Source organism: Apiospora aurea (assembly GCF_038362705.1).
Source record: "Apiospora aurea strain CBS 24483 chromosome Unknown utg000004l_segment0_segment0, whole genome shotgun sequence".
Lineage (NCBI taxonomy): Eukaryota > Fungi > Ascomycota > Sordariomycetes > Amphisphaeriales > Apiosporaceae > Apiospora > Apiospora aurea.
In genome coordinates this window covers 5,686,471-5,703,248 of record NW_027117391.1, presented here as the reverse complement: position 1 = coordinate 5,703,248, position 16,778 = coordinate 5,686,471, and the positions used below count along the sequence as shown (strand labels likewise).

General features: G+C 53.6%; 7 protein-coding genes across 7 annotated transcripts; 2 read left to right on the top strand and 5 right to left on the bottom strand.

Moving 5' to 3' along the window:
• Positions 1-770: 770 nt before the first annotated feature.
• On the bottom strand, positions 771-4,996 carry PG986_006560 (ABC transporter; the record flags this gene model as incomplete). Its single annotated transcript, XM_066842782.1, has 7 exons — positions 771-1,377; positions 1,453-1,533; positions 1,615-2,075; positions 2,148-4,063; positions 4,123-4,402; positions 4,459-4,676; positions 4,741-4,996. The coding sequence occupies 7 exons, from the start codon at positions 4,994-4,996 to the stop codon at positions 771-773; spliced, it is 3,819 nt and encodes a 1,272-aa protein (XP_066702644.1).
• Positions 4,997-5,867: 871 nt separating this feature from the next.
• Positions 5,868-6,404, top strand: PG986_006559 (uncharacterized protein; the record flags this gene model as incomplete). The annotated part of the gene is made up of 1 exon (XM_066842781.1): positions 5,868-6,404. One exon carries the CDS (start codon positions 5,868-5,870, stop codon positions 6,402-6,404), a length of 537 nt encoding a protein of 178 aa, XP_066702643.1.
• An 895-nt stretch (positions 6,405-7,299) lies between these two features.
• On the bottom strand, positions 7,300-7,576 carry PG986_006558 (uncharacterized protein; the record flags this gene model as incomplete). The annotated part of the gene is made up of 2 exons (XM_066842780.1): positions 7,300-7,457; positions 7,495-7,576. 2 exons carry the CDS (start codon positions 7,574-7,576, stop codon positions 7,300-7,302), a joined length of 240 nt encoding a protein of 79 aa, XP_066702642.1.
• A 754-nt stretch (positions 7,577-8,330) lies between these two features.
• PG986_006557 (uncharacterized protein) lies at positions 8,331-9,835 on the bottom strand (the record flags this gene model as incomplete). Its single annotated transcript, XM_066842779.1, has 3 exons — positions 8,331-8,537; positions 8,589-9,571; positions 9,730-9,835. 3 exons carry the CDS (start codon positions 9,833-9,835, stop codon positions 8,331-8,333), a joined length of 1,296 nt encoding a protein of 431 aa, XP_066702641.1.
• A 1,521-nt stretch (positions 9,836-11,356) lies between these two features.
• Positions 11,357-11,620, top strand: PG986_006556 (uncharacterized protein; the record flags this gene model as incomplete). Its single annotated transcript, XM_066842778.1, has 1 exon — positions 11,357-11,620. The coding sequence occupies one exon, from the start codon at positions 11,357-11,359 to the stop codon at positions 11,618-11,620; it is 264 nt and encodes an 87-aa protein (XP_066702640.1).
• Positions 11,621-12,758: 1,138 nt separating this feature from the next.
• PG986_006555 (uncharacterized protein) lies at positions 12,759-13,280 on the bottom strand (the record flags this gene model as incomplete). The annotated part of the gene is made up of 1 exon (XM_066842777.1): positions 12,759-13,280. One exon carries the CDS (start codon positions 13,278-13,280, stop codon positions 12,759-12,761), a length of 522 nt encoding a protein of 173 aa, XP_066702639.1.
• A 1,572-nt stretch (positions 13,281-14,852) lies between these two features.
• Positions 14,853-16,253, bottom strand: PG986_006554 (uncharacterized protein; the record flags this gene model as incomplete). Its single annotated transcript, XM_066842776.1, has 4 exons — positions 14,853-15,178; positions 15,293-15,496; positions 15,575-16,118; positions 16,185-16,253. The coding sequence occupies 4 exons, from the start codon at positions 16,251-16,253 to the stop codon at positions 14,853-14,855; spliced, it is 1,143 nt and encodes a 380-aa protein (XP_066702638.1).
• Between the last annotated feature and the right edge of the window lie 525 nt (positions 16,254-16,778).

Sequence of the window (16,778 nt, the reverse complement as noted above, 5' to 3'; positions counted from 1 at the left end):
CAATACCCGTCTGCAAGGTCGCGGCACAATCCAACTTTGCAATTAAAGACTCAATAACGAGCCATGGGCGGAAGAAGCCCGGCCGCCTGCGGCGTTGGTAGGAAACCAACGACCGACGCAGGCCACGCTCAGCCGTCGCGGCTGACATCAGCCTGTTTCTCGCATCTGCATCATTACCCCAAAAGTCAAAAGCCGCCGATGTTCTCCTCTCGTCTCGCACCCAACTCCGAAAGCCCTCCCACCTCTTCCCACCGCTACCCCGAAAGGCCAAGCAGCCAAGTCGCTTCCACACGAGGCGCCGAGGGGGGGGCAAAGCAAGTCGTTACCCCGCAGAGAGATGCAGGTACCCTTGTCCATGTTGAATAAGACGACCGTAATAATACCACCAACCAGACCCGGCCCCGGCTCTTTTGGCTAGCTCCGCCAAGATCTGCAAATGTCGCCCCCCCTTTTTTTGTGCCACCCACTGCGACGGTAAGGCGGGATCGATTCCCACCACCACGCCCATGTGACACTGGAGGCGGGACGCAAACAACAACAGGCCGAAAGCACTGCTGGTGTGCCGGCATTCAATAAGATCCTTCTGGTTCCCGCTTCTCTCCGAGTGCATGAGTAAACAGCCGCAGTGAATACACCCAAGATTGCAGCCAATGAGCCTATGCATAGCGAAGCCCCGGGCTACCACCTCACCATATTAGCGGATCGAGAACAAACACCCGAAAGCGGATACCAGCTCGCTTCGCTTGCTGACCCGGCCGGGCGGCAAGCAATCAGAGCTGGATAATCTCGTCCACCCCCTCGCGCAAGCGCGTCTTGATCGCGTCGAGCCTGTGCGCCACCATGATGACCGTGTAGCCCTTGTCCGTGAACTCGTCCTTGATCAAATCCAGCATCAGTCCCTCGGTCTCCGCATCCACGGCGGAGAGCGCTTCGTCCAGCAGAAGGATGGGCTTGTCCCGGCCGGCTTCCTCTGCTGCGTGCGCCTGGAGAAGCGCCCGGGCGAGCGCCAGAAGCTGTCTCTGCCCGGCGGAGAGAGCTGGCAGCGCGGCCAGTCTCTGATCCAGAATGCGGGACAACACGTCTGTTTCTATGCCCAGACAAGCCGTTCGGTCGCTAGGCGGAGGCTGAAAGGCCTTCCAAAGCTGTGTCTTCTCGAGTGCGCCAGCGATTGTGTCATTGGCAAGGCTTTCCGACGGGTCGGTGTTGAAGCGCAGTGTCGCCTCGTCCAGCAGCATAGCATCCTGTGGGATCGTCACGAACAGTTTCTCTCGCACCACATGGATCGGTACCCGTTGGAGATCCAGCCCGTGGGTCTCGAGTGCGCCGTAACTTACGCCAAGTAAACCGAGCAGGGTCAACAGAACCGAGGATTTTCCCCTAGTCCATGATTGGCAATTGCCTGCGTTAGTAGTAATATACCAAGGCAAAGTCCAAGTTCAAGTACACACGTACCTTCCCGTACGCCCAGCAATAACGACCAGCTGTCCCGGCTTGGCTGTCATGTTGAAGCCCTTTAGAGCTGTTGCGTTTTGGCTTCAGGGCTTCATGTCAGCGAGATACTGATCCCATGCGAGGAAAGGGGCCAGAGAAGAAAGGTGCACAGAGCCAACGTACTTGTATGATGCCGTGACATTCTTCACATCTACAGCACCTGGATTAGGCCACTTCCCCATTTGGGTAAAATCGTATCTCGTCATGTTAACATTCCGATCATCGCCCTCGTCATCCTCTGGGGTAACTGTCGCCTCCAGCGTCCGAAGGCGGGCGACGGCGCCCAGCGAGATCTCGAGGTCCGTGTAGTACTCGACCAGCCGCAGCAGCGTCGTGTTAGCTACGAGGACGATATTCAGCGCCATGCCGATCTGGCCGCCACTCACGGTACCCCTGAGCCATATGGCTAGAGAGACGATGCCGACGGCCAGAGCGGCCACCATCAAGTTCAGGACGAGGTTCAGCCACCGCTGTAGACAGAGCAGCAGGTAGAAAGGTTTCTGCGAGGCGTCGAGGCGGTCCTGGAACGCCGCGGTGACGGCGTGCTGTGCGTGGAAGGCGCGGATCGTCGCGACGCCTTCGGCCTAGGTTGCGGTCGGCAATTTTGTAAACTCATATACGTATGACTGGGTCTCGAGGAACGAGGGAGCTCTCACATTTTCAAGAAAGCTGTCAACGACAGCCGACCGGGAATCGAGTTCGAGGAACCGCAGTTGCCGCGACGTGCGTAAATACACTTTCTGAATCACGTAGACAACCGCTATCGTAAATGGAAGTGTCAAGGCCAAGACCTTCTGCGAAACGAAAAGGAAGGCGGCTTGGAACAGAAGCTTGGTGGTCTGAACAGCAACGTTCTGCAATCCCTGCGACAGCTGCGTGTCTATCAAGTAAATATCCTGACTGAACCGGTTCAAAATGTCCCCGGTGCCTGTAGCGGAGAAGTAAGACAGAGGTGCGCTCATGACGATCCTTAAAAGCTTTGAGTGCAGGACTTGACCTGAACGTGACGCGGCAAACACAAGAGTGGACCACATGAGTACGCTCGTGGAGGCCCACGCCAGAAAGCCTTGCAGGAGGAAACCGAGGATGTAGCCCGTCTGACTGGCCGACCCAGGTTCGGTCCACATCTTGAGCCAGTATTGTGGCGACGTGATGAAGAAGGAGTATGCCGTGCAGCTGGCCAACACCATCGTGAGGTTAAGCCAACCCACGGACCGTAAGAAGTATATGTAAAGCGATGCATCCCCAGCCCTGTGGTCGAGTTGAATGCTGGAAGTGTAGGCTTGGAGTGCTGGCTTCAGTGTTGCATTGGGTCTTGGTATCGGATATCTTTGTTTATAGTCATCATCATGGTGAGGGGCAATATGAATAAATGGGGTCTGCTGCCGCTTGAACCTCAACTTGTCCCAGGGGCCCTGCTCCAGGATGCCTTGATTACCCAGAATAACCACCTGGTCTGCGAGATGAAAGTGCTGCACGGCGTGACTTGTAAGGAATACCGTAGTTCCGAGTTCCCGAAGGAGCCCTTCAGGGCCCAGTAGGTTCTCGAATATCTGCCCCTGGGTGTTTTGATCAAGGCCGCTGAGCGTGTCATCCAGGACGAGAAAATCACATTTGGCATAGAGGGCTCTCGCCAGGGCTACTCTCTGTCTCTGCCCTCCGGATAGGTTCATGCCCTGGTACCCGATACTGGTCTGGTCTCCACCGGGTAGTTGGTGTAGATCCTGATTCAGACAGCATGCAGCCAACACTCTCTCGTACCAAGCATCGTCGTGATGTCCACTTTTCGAATGGAACAGTATCGCGTCCCCGATCGTCGTGCCTTGCAGCCATGCGGACTGGGCGCAGTATCCGATCATCTTGGACTGCACCATGATGATTCCTGCCGACAACGAAACCTCGCCCAACATAGTGCGAACCAAGGTAGACTTCCCAGATGCCGTGGCGCCGGTGCAGAAAGTGACGGACCCTTTCGCGGCCTCAATGTTGATGTCTTGCAAGGCAGGCTCGGGATACCCGATGTGGGCGTGATGAACGCGGAGAGCCAATGGTGGAGTATGATCATCGCTCGAGCTAGTTGGAACCCCAGATTGCCTCTCGATGCGCTGGTCTAGCAGATCTGGACCGATTAGAAAGCTCTGGATCCGTTCAAAGCTCGACAGGGACGCCACTGCGCGGGGTACGATCGTCATGATCATGTTGGCTGGGTGAGTGACCAAACCCAAGGTAGCGATAGTCGTGAAAGCCGTCTCCGCGTCCAGCTTGCTCCCATTGACTGCAGCAATCGTCGCAAACAGCAATAAAGTAGCAACAGGGGTAAAGATGCCCAGAGCATTGGCGGACGCATTGTACATGACCATGATCCATCGTACATTACCCGCTTTGCCCAGCTCCTTCGTGCGCAATCTCTCGATATGGGATGTCATATGGCCCTGAATGCCCATCATCTTGACGTTCTTGATAGCGGCGATAATCGCACTGGTCATGGTCAAACGTGCTTGGGTAGCGTCGTTCCAGCCTCCCCTTGCGGATCGGATGTTGTTTGCGACGTAGCGGCTGGCCTGGGAACATACTACCGGTGACTATTAGCCCAGCTTCCTTCACAATGCCCCTTGTACTGTTATGTCTTACAAGCAATGAGGAGGAGCGGCAGGGGCCAGATCCACCCGACCTCCTTCGAAAGGAGAAAGACGCCTATGATAACCTCGAGGACCTGACCCCAGGTCTCGTGGAACAGTTCGGCGGTGTCTGCCAGAGCGTCGGCGTCGTTGCTCATCAGGGTCACAACTCTACCCGTGTTTACTGTCTCTTCGCTGATGTGCAGCGTTTTGTCGTGGATCAGACAGATCAGCGCGCCCCGGACCATAACCTTTAGTCTGTTGAGGCGGTGGTGGTAGGTGGCACTAGAGAACTATATCGCGCAGCTAAGTTTTTGTTGATATCTCAACTCGACATCGATACACTTACCGCAAGCCCTATGTATACAACTGGCGCAGCCAGCAATAAATGACCTCCGGCACTTCTGGGCTGTGCTTCGTTGGCATGCCGAATAACTTGTTGTATCAGGATCGGCTGGGAGTACTTGAAGATTATGAGGAGAAGGCGGTACGGCACGGCCTGTAAGAACGGTCGCCAAAGGCACCGCAAAAGCGTTCGCGCCAAGGTCAGCTGGTTCTCCGGCTCGCCTGGTAGAACTGTGTCAGTATATAATGTGCGGTGTCAGAACAAGTGTCCGCGCTTTAGCTTTACCTCTTAGATCCCATGCTAAAGCCGCCTTCCGGCGTAGACCGTTTGACTGGAGCTCAGAATCTAGCGGCGGCAATCCTGCCAGCAGCAGGCTACTGCGATAGCCCCCGGCAAGAATGGGATTGATCCACCAGAAGCTCGCCCTGCCCACGGCACCTGCTGTGATTTCGGGTGACACATTCTGGTACTCGGGACGGATATAGGCAACCTTGTTATGACTCTCGATACCTAGAAGTAGGAGTTCCAGAGTTACTCGCATAATGATCAAGGGTTTATGCTGATGCGCACATGGGCTGGGCATGCGAAATAGAATCAAGGTCCCCAGATCGAGAACCAGAAGAGCTAGCAGGAAGGATGCAGTGAGTCCAGACGGCTCAAGGGAGCGCCTGTGGTGAAGCCGAGAGACGATGCAATAGAGTAGGGTGGCAAGAACCACACTGCCAGAAGATAGATAAGAAAGTGATGCATCAGTTCCCCCAAGCGCGCCGTGCACAGCCAAGGAAGCAAACGTAGCCATGAGGAGAAGATTGCTCGTTACCTGGTGAGCGTCAGACAATGCCAACATCGTGATATCGATCTTCCATCGCAGTGCTTACCAGCTTCAGTCGCCCCAGGACGCCATTCTCACTTTTGCATCCAAGGTTCCTCAACAAAAAGAGCTTCCCGAGAAATAGAACAGAAAAGGCGAATGAGATGACGAAGTAGTAGAAACGAGGTCCTGAGCCAAGTTGATACACAATGATACTCATCATGCTGAGCCTCGGGCAATATGACTGAGAATACAGAGTTTGATCGATTTTACCGGTCGATTGAGTTCCAGAGAGAAAATATATACTGAGCCAGCATTGATGTGTTGCCATGAATGGTGGTTATCGCCTGATCTTGTCGAGTCGCATAAGCCCATTTACCAAAACGGCGGCTCCCCCAAAATGCACCCGCCGCAATCAATTGGGCATCCATTGCGCGCCTGTGCCTGTATGTTGGCCAGCCACTGTCACGTGATGGCAACAGTTGAGGCCCAAATGAAGTCATTTTGCATGACGCCAGCCAGCAAGCTCAGACTTCCCGCTTCCCGCCGAAGGTTGCGAATCGGCTGAACCAAATTCAATCTGGTTCATTCTCAAAACATCATGTCGTCGTTCCTGGCACTCCCCGCCGAAATCAGGGGCATGATATACCGCCCATTTCTGGTGGGTGACGCCCCCGCGCAGCACGTGGTTGCCTCTGGTGACTTTTGGGGCAGGAAGTACAACCGTTTCCCATGCGCCTCAATCTCCGACCACGACTTCCTCCAGAACCTATCTCGGTGGTGCGGGAAGGGCGGATGGGGCAATTATCTCACCATTATGCGCTTCAGCATGTGGCGGAACGGGCACCTCGGCTGCGAGCCTGGCACCTTGTTCCATCGGGCCAAGAGACTCCCATCTCCAACGCCGCTGTTCCTCACGTGCCGGCAGATCTATAGAGAGGCTGCCGTGTACGTCTACGATACGCCGCTCATCTTCCATACCTGGGACGCGTTCCGTGCGTTTCTCGCCCGCACACGGGGCGTTATCCCGGCGGGGGGTGGCATCCGTCCAGCTGGTCGAATCCATGACAAATGGGAGTTTTCTCAAGGAGAGAGAGTTTCTGTCTCGCCTCCAGAAGCTGGACCTGTCCTCCGTTAGCCTAAGGGCTCTGGGGCCCGTATCACAATACCAGCCACGGATACTGGCCCGGGCTATGTGGATGGGACACTTGTCCAGGGCGAAGACGGTAGAGCTTTTCAGTCCAGCTGCGGGGCACGTTGGGACGGTTAGATTCAACGGATGCCCGGTCATTCTTCGTCCGGACGCTGCTTGGGCCAGAGTCCTGTACTTGCTAGAACAAGACGGGGAGGATGATCAAATGGGCGGATTGAACTCCTACACGGCGTTGGTCAAGGTGGCGGAACGTCTTGGGCTAAGCATTGCAGATGGTTCTACAGAATAGAATCGCCATCGAACAAAGAAAGCCAATCACACACGCCTGGCCAGAAATGGAACCAACTGTTTTGGAAAATCTGCATAATGGCACCGTCAGGGGTGTGTACGGTGCCGAGGTAAATGAACACTTCCGGGCCCGTCCGGATTAGGACCATGAAAGCGTGGCGTAGTAAAGTAGCCCATATCACAATAATATCAATTGCACAAATTGCCTTAGGCGTGTAGATGAGGCATCCCCAAGGGATACATCGATGCTTTCTCCATTCATGTTTCTCCTGCTCAACTAGAGAAGCTCGCTCATTCTCTCATGAGATAGCGCCCAAAACGCCAGGTCATTTCATATTGTGGGCAGTCTCGCTATGCGAGAAACTATCCATCCCACCCAAAGTTGCCGAATCAACCATTCGCAATGAACCCCCTTAAATGCCAAAACTCCATGACGCCAGCTCGTGACAAACTTATGTCGTCTTTCCTCGTCGTTAATCATGCGACCGTGGTGTCTGTCCAGAACGAAAGATCAGACGGCTGGTCTTAACGGAGAAATCTGATTTTTCTTATATCCTCACCTGGTAACAAACTTGAGATAAGTTGTTCCCCATCATTTCTTTGGAGAGCCATTCGCTCCCTCATGCTTCTCGATGAGGTCGTACTTTGGACCGGTTCCGGGCGGGTTATCAAATTTGGGGACGGGGAGGTCGAGGCCCACAGTCGAGATGCTATTGTGCTCACCGCGGTAGGTGCCGCAGCCGGCTTTTGCTGTTGATCACGTCATAGGTTGACGGGAGGTCATAACCACCGCCCGCGCCGCCGAGGATGGGCTTATTAGCCTTCTTGTTGTTGGTTTCCTTGCTGTTTGTCTTCTTGTCGTGGGTCATGATGATTGTTGATGGGGGGATTAGAGGTATGACCTGGTGCGATGATTAGAACAAAGTGGTAGAAAGTGTCAGAGGGAGGGGGAGCTTAGATGGCCTAGCTCAGGAAGATGATGTTGAGTGAGTTTTGAAGTGCAAGATTGCAGAGTCTGGATTTGGAAATATTTATATAGGCAACATGGGAACTTGAATACATAGCGAGGTGACTACAAAACACAGGATATGAATATGCATCCATCATGGGTATTCAATCTAAGGGTTGACTTTACCAGCCACCTGGATATAGCATCAACTCCTCATCAACCTGCATTGAATATAGGTGAATTTTACGTCTGTATTCCAACTTATAGTTACATCTTCATCTCTACCAATACACAAAACGCTCCCCGGGTTGAACGCAGAGTGGCGATGGATAGTGCAAAGTATATTAGGCTCACTAGCGGCTCACAGTATGAGCCAGCCATTTCAAACACCAGCTGTTATACTAAGGAGTTCGGTAGCAAGGGCTTGAAATCTGTTTACTTTCTCCTAACGGGAGTGCGATAGGAAGTGGTAGTAGGTAACAACGCCTGTCATGTTCGGAACTGTACAGAGACCATCTTTATAGTGCATCCTGCAAACTTGAACTAAGTTGCCTAATAAAAACAAACCATATGTAAACCCACACTGACTCATTGCCAAGTTCCATCTGCAAACTCATGTCTTGGTTACTCCCACTCTTCGGCTTGGCCCAGTCCGATATCTTGAGGCTATGCCTCTACTTAGTGCACATTCCCCCTTTATTCCTCCAGCTGAGAGCAGCCCGCTCCGGGTGCAGCATCTGCAGCAGGAGATCCTTAGCTGAGTCAGTCTCAAGCTGATGCGCGATCCTCCGCCTGGCATCGCCTTCGCTTTCGCCTTGTCGCTTGGTAGGGCCCACTCGGTAATCGCGGAACAGGGCGGCCATGGTGGCAGCAAACTCAACCTGGGAGAACTTCTTGCCAGGGCAGTTGCGCTCGCCCTCGGATCAGCCCACATAGGTTCCGCGGCGCGGGGTAATCAACTCCTCATCCCCAGCATCACTCGACCGCTTGATCCAGCGAGATGGGCGCCACTCCAGCGCATCGGGCCCCCAGTAATCCGGGTGCGTGTGCACGGCAGCATAGGCTACCAGCACCGTTGTCTTGGGCGGGATCGTGATGCTCTTCTTACCTCTTCCGACGGTCAACTGCTGAGCCCGCGCGTCAGTCCACTTGGACATGGGGACGAGCGTGTACAGGCACAGGGACTCCATCAGGACCACAACGCAGCGCTTCAAGCGGGGGAAGCTCGAGTAGTCCCACTCCGACACGGGGCTGTCCCCGAATACGGAGCAGATCTCCTCCGAGATCCACTCTTGCGCGTCGGGGTTGATGGCCAGGTGCATCAAGGAGAAAACGATGCTATGGGTGGTCGTGTCGTGGCCGGCAAAGTTGAAGATGGACATGTTCCCGTAGAGCTCGCGCTCCGTCAGTCGCGTTGCGGGGTCCGTCTCCTCCGCCGAGGCCCGGACGAGCGTGGACATCAGCGTGCGGTTAGTTTCGCCGTTCTGGGCCATGGATCGCTTTTCCTCCTCGTAGACCTGCGTCATATACTGATGGAAAGCCACGATGGCCTGGTGCACTCGGCGGAGGCTGGCGGGAGCCACGGCTTGGCGAGGAACTTGGTTCCCAGGGCCATGATCAAGTAACTCTTGTCCAAGACGATTTTCAGGGACTCCTTGTAGTTCATAGCTGCGGCTGCGGCAGTCTTCTCCAGGTAGCCCTGGAACTTGAAGGATCTCCCGAAGCCGGCTAGGGACAGGATATGCAGGGAAAGCGTGCGCGAGTCTTCTGCAGTGCTCGTGATCGACGGCTTCGATGCCCAGTAGCGTATCATGTCGTCTGCCTGGGCTAGGCTTTCCCGACCAGACGATCTCGTTGTTGGGCTCGTTGAAACATGAAGCTGCACTCTTTCGTCGCCTCTTCCACTGATCACCATCTACCTAAGTATATGTCAGCTGACGTCCACTTCCATGTATGAAACTTATTATTTCTTACAGTAACCAGATTGGGACCGAATGGATTCAGCATAGGTTGGAGAATGTCAGTACGGTGTGCAGCTCAAGTGATGTCCCCGAGTGCTCAAGTGTGGCTTACTGTAAAAGTGCAAAGGTCGAGGGAACCCGTGCTTGCGGCGGAAGATTTCCATGAGGGCGTCGGGGTCGCAGACCTGGATCGAATTGTAGGTCGGGGTGACGTGCATCCAGATCCGACGTTCTGGAATCTCTGTTGGTTCTTTTCAACCTCTCCGCTCCAGCGTCAAGCAAGGGGTCAGTTAGAGTTGAGATGCCACAAGCCTGGGCTCCCATTCACTTGGCATCCCTTGCACGCCCGAGGTTGCAACGCTCTAGCAAGGACGAATTGACACCTGTCTGGTAATCAATAATCAGAGTCTACGCATTATTTGTATAATTACCTGGGGTAACGCATATAAATATGTCGGGTGCCGTTGATGGCTAGTTGAGAAAGTTGGATATGACACGAGCTATGTCATGACCAAGAGAGGTCGAACGTCCCGAACTGTAAACCGCCCCAAGAGCTAAAAAGGTTTACAGCTAGAGCATTGCAAAATCAATGTCTTGGCATACAGCTGTACTAATGCAACGGGTAGGGCGAGATTAGTCTCCCGAAACAGAATGCGACGGTGGCTTCTGAGTTTCCGCGTAGTTCCAAACCTTAGGTATGCATGCCACCAATGGAATAACACGGATCACTGAAATAAACAGTAGTGCTTCTTGGGAAGACATAGCAATGGATGTAGTAATCAAGAGTGCGTAACCAACGCAATGATGAAAGGTAATCTTGGAAGTAGTATTGTCGCCGTAATCACCGCTCCGTGGGCCTGGATGCGCAACGGCGAAATTCCAAGTAGTGTACCTAGAATACATTCTACCTCGGGGGGCAGAGTTTGGGTCGATTCGGGGAGTCATCGACTATAGTCTATGAATCATATGCTTGGCATGGTGTCTAGGCCTCTGATACTTGAAGGGATTTCCTGCGGCATGCAGTGAGCTTTCAAATCATTGGTTAGTTTAAATTGTCATAAACCTAAGCCAAGACCAGCCGGCAGCTCGTGCTCGGTAGAAAAGCTGAACTGCTGACCCTTTTCCTCTTCTCCTTTCACCATGCGATGGATGAGCTCTTGGCTGCAGGTAATACGCCCTTTTATACGGTGAATGCCAGCCAACCGGAATACGGCCTCAGACAGTTCAAACCCATTCGGTACATCTCATTGGGAGAAGATACATTTTATAGCTGGAGTTGTATTAGAGCCATTCAGCGTAGCATCTTTCACATTCTTCAGCTAATCCTCACTACAACTGCCCTATACGGTAATATGGCACCTGCATGTTGGCTTTTCCCTGTTAGGAGATTGCATGTACAGTGGTAATGCCCCAAAGGCAAGGGCATGTGAGTTTAGTAAGACAAATGGCCTATGTCGTCAATGATGCAAGTTTAAGGGAGCAGCCCCAGCTCGGTATATCCTGCAATGGCCTCTATGGCCAGGCATATCAGACAAGCTGCATTTTGCAGGGTTCGGCAGTGTTGGCCAAACCATAAGGAGGAAGCTCTTCGGAGACCCCAAGTATAAATAAGACTGCCTCCTCCCCCAACTCCTAATCATGCTCCCCATCTCTCACACATGTCTTCACAGCACTGTCTAGATCATCACTCACACTTGCCCTTCAAAGCATTTACCTCCTGAACCCGAAACCACTTCAACATGCTCATCAGCAACATCGCCCCCCTCATCACCACGGCCATCGCTGCCTTCGCTCCAGCGGCCGCGGCCTGGGACATGAAAGTCAAGTGGCAGGGCACGACCACCTGCGTCGATCCCGGCGGTCCCGCCAGAACCTACGTCCGGGACGACTGCATGCCCCTCACAAACAGCGACCACGGGGTCAAGATCCTCGACCACGTAACTCCATGCAAGAGTAAGAATCTGACATTCCCTTCTCGAGGCGTCAACAGCACCAGATGTTAGCGACCGACCATATCAAGCAAGACTGACCTCTGTGTGATAACCATAGTGAGAGGATACGCGGGAGGGAGCTGCGACGGCGATGTTAAGATCGCGGTTAGTTCGCACCAATGCCACTCTTTGAGGGGGATCTGGTCCGTCCGGATCGAGTGTTAAATGATTCGGAACCGCGTATACGGTTAGACCTGTAAGGTATTTGGTGTCTGAACTAGATGATCGGGTTAGGTTTAGACCGGGGGTGGAAGAGGGGGCGGGATTATAGGGGGATCCCATATGTCACTCGTTCTAAAACTCTGCTGCACTGGAATCGTACCTTGGAAATCAAGCAAACGCAATTTCCTGACAAGATACCACCTCGGACCAATGTGGTTCAGTTAATATGCATCAGGCAATGAATCATAACCTACAGACATTCCATTTTCATAAATTTGGTAATCCGTATTCGACTAAATACTATTCCGTGACTTAGTCGGCCGTACTTGCGGCCCCCGCCTTCTACCACCGTATGCATCGTAAGAGTTATTTGCATACAATGAGTTGAACCGGGCTAATCTCGAGCTCCAACTTTTGCGGCATCCTCGTTCCTGTGGGCCATAGTGTTTGACAGATGAGCCGACTCGGTACTTACAGGGCGTAGACACGACGCGTTGGCGGGGAGGTTACAAAGCTCGGTTGCGCTGGGTTCCAGAGAAGCATATTCAGATGGCGAGTAACTGGACTTGCTTCGATGCGTGGCTCTCTTATTTGACGAGAGGAGCGGTATAACAGGCTGTTCGCCCTCTTTCGACGGGGCAAAGAGTTGCGGGAATGCCGAGACACAAGAGATGATGATAGCTAGCACCCGAAATCATTAGAATTGTGGTTTCAGTTCTCCTTTTGGAGAAAGGGAGGAGAAGGGCTTGATACGCACCAACGCCCAGCTCGACTGCTAACCAAAGGTAGGTCCAACCGGCATCATACTGCTTGGTGCCATCCGTCGTAGCCAGGACAACAACGACCCGGACTATGGAGACGGCCATCGTTACTATCACCAGGGAGAAGATACCCAACAAGGCCAGTTTCTGCCGGGATGGGATTCGGACGTTCCATACTAGGATTGTTGGGATGCACAAGACTGCTATAATCAGTACACGCTACGCATTTAAGGGGGTACAGCGGACGAGGACTTACTCAAAAGATCAGTCGCGACATCCGACACGCAGTTAACCACCAGCAGCACCACGTTGAGGTAGGCGCATTGCTCAGCGCTGCCTTCCGCCTTCATTTCCAGAGACTTGGTCAGGCATTTGTAGGGTATGATGCCAATCCAGACGAAATACGTCGAGGCCGTCATGAACAGCGAGGCCCACCACAGGTACTGCCCTTTAGCCACGTTGCGCCTCAGACGCCGGAAAAATAGCAGAAAGGACAGTTTGACCATCAGGATGCCGGTGCTCCAGAAGACCAGGATGGCGATTTGCACCTTCCACGCTTGGTCGGAATCGTGGGCGAACGTCGGGGACGGCGGGACGTTGCCGACCACGACGTCCCGGACGACGTAGATATAGGACGCCAGGTTCTGCCAAAGGAGCGCAGAAAGCGCGCACAGCAGCCAGGCAGATATGATGAGCCAGTCGTCTGCCCACAGCTTCTTCGGCCCTCGAAGGCGGGATAGCAGACGCATGGCGAGCGTGATTGTGGCGATGGCGGCACTCAGCCAAACGCCGACCTTGAAGGCAACATTAGCCACCACTGTGCCTTTTACTTAGGAGTCTTAGGTGAGTACTCAACTAGAAAGCTTGTCTTTGATACCAGCGGCGGTATATAATGGGAATGGCCATCGTTAGGCTGGCCCGACATGGCGGATGGGCCCTCGCTGGTGATTTGCCAACTAAATAACTGTATGATGACTAGTGTATCCTTTACTCGTCGTTGTGCGTTTGAAGCGAGGGTGATAATATGTGTGTCTGAGGCTCCGCCTCGAAATAAGCCTACGCCAGTTACTTGGAGGAGGGGGTGGTACGCGGGATGGGATCTCGGGGGCTAGTGGCGCATGTTTGGGAGCATTACCGACGAGGCACAGCTTTGTTAATTGAGCTGAGGTGAGCAGCAGCGGACGGGGCGGCTCGGAGAAACAACGGCATCTCCATCGGGGGATGCGACGCCTTCGGGACTTTCGGCCCCCAAGGGATGCCAATCACGCTACATAGTCAGCAAGAGATCATCGACGATACTACCGCATTCCCGTCTTACGCGCAGCCTTGGCGCATGCAATCCACTGGACGGCGAAGGAAGAAAAAGCTTGGTGGCCGAAGCCGGACGTGCTCCCGGGTAGGAATAGGAGCGTGGTCAGACGCGGTGTTGTGGTAGGGTTAGGCCTTGCCAGCATCTGCCTGCGCCCCTTTGCATCCTAATTACTTGTTTGATAACGTAAACCCCACCCCTTCATGCAGCTCGACTACGCCCGGATGATAATCCTATCACCAAAATTGTTTGGGGACTGGAATTTTCAGCTGCAATGACAGCCCTACAAGGCTTGAGAAATGATCTGCACGTGCCTGCATGCACTGCTGCATTTAGTTGAGTCAAGCCCCTGGTTTTGCCTGCCCCTGGTATCGAACCCTACCCCCCAATTACGCTCCTCCCGCCGCAGAAAGCAATCATCGCCGGAGTTTGCAGTTTCTCCCTGCCGAGTCTAACAAAGCTCCCATGCACGCTGGGAGTGAAAGTTTAAGGCATACATCAAGGCGTGTATTAAGGATTTGGGTGTTTTTGTACAGAGAATAGTGCACCAATGTCCGTCATGGCAAGGCAACATGTACCAAAATGAGGTGATAACATTCCGGGATCGTTGCAGCCAAGGATACAGACTGGCTATCGTGACTACAGCATCAGTGCATCGGCAAACTCGTGCGACCATTGCCTACCTCCAACCGTCGGTATGATAAACGAAGAATGATACGTCGAGTCTAGTAGGGTTGACGTCTCCAGCCTTGCTTTGGACTGGTTTTTTCCATCCCATGGTGGCCTATGTACGTTATATGTGTACATAGTATCGGATGGTCAGTACCATTTCTTGGTAGTCTTCCTTGGGTCTAGGTAGCACTGCATTACTACAGGTCTACTCATCACTGCGCACTATATGCTACCTGGTTGCCGCTGCAGTCTGTTGTCTCTTGATCGCATTACGTCAGTTCATTAATAACTTCATCAAGAGGCATATACCTCTTTCCCTCCGCCGGGTTGACCCAGCCTTTCAGGAGACATTCTCCAACCTCCGCACTCTGTATGGCTCAAGACCCTCAGGATCAACTCTCGTGTAGCCCCTGTCACGCCATGCCGCGGGCTCGGGGAGGGAAACCGGCTCGGTGTTCAAAGATCGAAGTTGTACCTGCTCGGCAGGGCGATCCGGCACCTCGGTCACGGTAGGCTCCAACAACGAGTGGTCCAAAGGCCAGTACTTGGCCCTTCTTTGCTGCGGATCCCTCCTGAAAGAAGGCAGCGGCGGGACAGCAGGCTTGGCCTGGTTCTTCGATGGGGCGAACAGCTGCGGGAAGGCCGACATACACGCGACGACGATTGCTAGAGATACCAGACAAACCAATTAGCACCAGTATCACCTGTTTCCTTTTTTCAAGTTCGTTGCATAAAAGAGCAGTGACAGTGAGTGAGAGAGGAGATGCAGTAGTACCATACCAACACCTAGCTCCACGGCGTTCCAGAGATATAGCCATGGAATGTCGTATTGGTCGTATCCGACCACCCTAGTAGTGATAACAGAGACACGGACTATGGCAACGCTCATGGTGATTATCACGAGCGAGAAAATCCCCAACAAGGCCAGCTTCTGGCGTGGCTGGATGCGGACTCTCCACACCAGGCTGAACGGAATGCACAAGACTACACAAAATCAACAGGGTCAGCAGCTGCTGCGTGCGTGGATACTAGACAGTAATTAGCTGACTCCGTGGGACTTACTGAAGAAGTCGGACACGATGTCCAAAGCGCAGCCCGCCTTGATGATGGCCTCCGTGTACCGAACCGAACTGATCGTAGAGCAGTCGATCACGATGCGCTCCATCGATTTCGTCATGCACGGGTAGTTGGTGGTCCCGATCCAGACGAGGTACGTCGAGACGGTCAAGAAGAGCGCGCCCCACCAGAGGTAGTGGCACTCGGCGACGTTGCGCCGCAGGCGGCGGAAGAAGGCCAGGAAGGACAGCTTGACGGTGAAGAGGCTGGTGTAGAAGAAGACGGTGATGATGAGCTGGCCCCGCCAGGACTTGATGGCGTCCTCGGCGAAGGCCGGGGGCGGGGGCCAGAGGTGGCCGCTCGAGACGTTCAGGAAAGTGTAGAGGGGCGGCGAGATGATCTGCCAAGCGATGGCGGAGAGGCCGCACAGGAGCCAGGCGAACAGGATGAGCCAGTCGTCCACGAAGAGCCGCTTCGGGCCCCGGAAGCGGGAGAGGAGACGCGCCGCCAACGCGATGGTCGAGAGGGCGGCACTGGTCCATATGACGGCCTTTGCATCGGTGAGTTGTTAGTCCTTTTTGACTCTCCATTCATGGTATTCTCATGTGTGTGTTACCATGAAGTTCCTCTCTGATATTAGTGGCGGTGCGGTCTGGGGAGGACGAGTGGCGAAGGGATTGGACATATTTGCGGAATATTAGGTGCAAGGATATTATTTACTAAGCGAGACGGCTGTATTTGGATTGCTACCTCGACGACATGGACGCTTCCTCAATGATTGACTGTCCAATATTCTGCTGGGGGTTTCTTGGGTTTTATTGTGTGGCCAAGTAACCAAAGTCGTGGTGACTGCAGACGTCAAAACCACATTGGGAGGCATCATGTTATGTCTTATGGGCATGAAGTACTGCAGCGGGCTCGACGTCTCAAAGAAACCGCCCCGACTTAGCCGAGAAAAGAGAAGGATGCGATACGGATAACAGCCGTCATCTCTAAAGTCGCACCCCTTTTCGCCAGGCTATCGTCAGCACGCAGGTAATCAGGTCTTGGCCAGTGTGTTGTCCAATGTGCATCCTTGTTGATGTAGTCGGGCATCCTTGGGTGACGCACCACTGCACACCACTTGGGGATAAAATGCTATGCTGTTCTCCAAATTTAGCAATGGAGCGCATTAGGTTAGGATTGGATCGCGGCCCCCAAGGCATCTCTC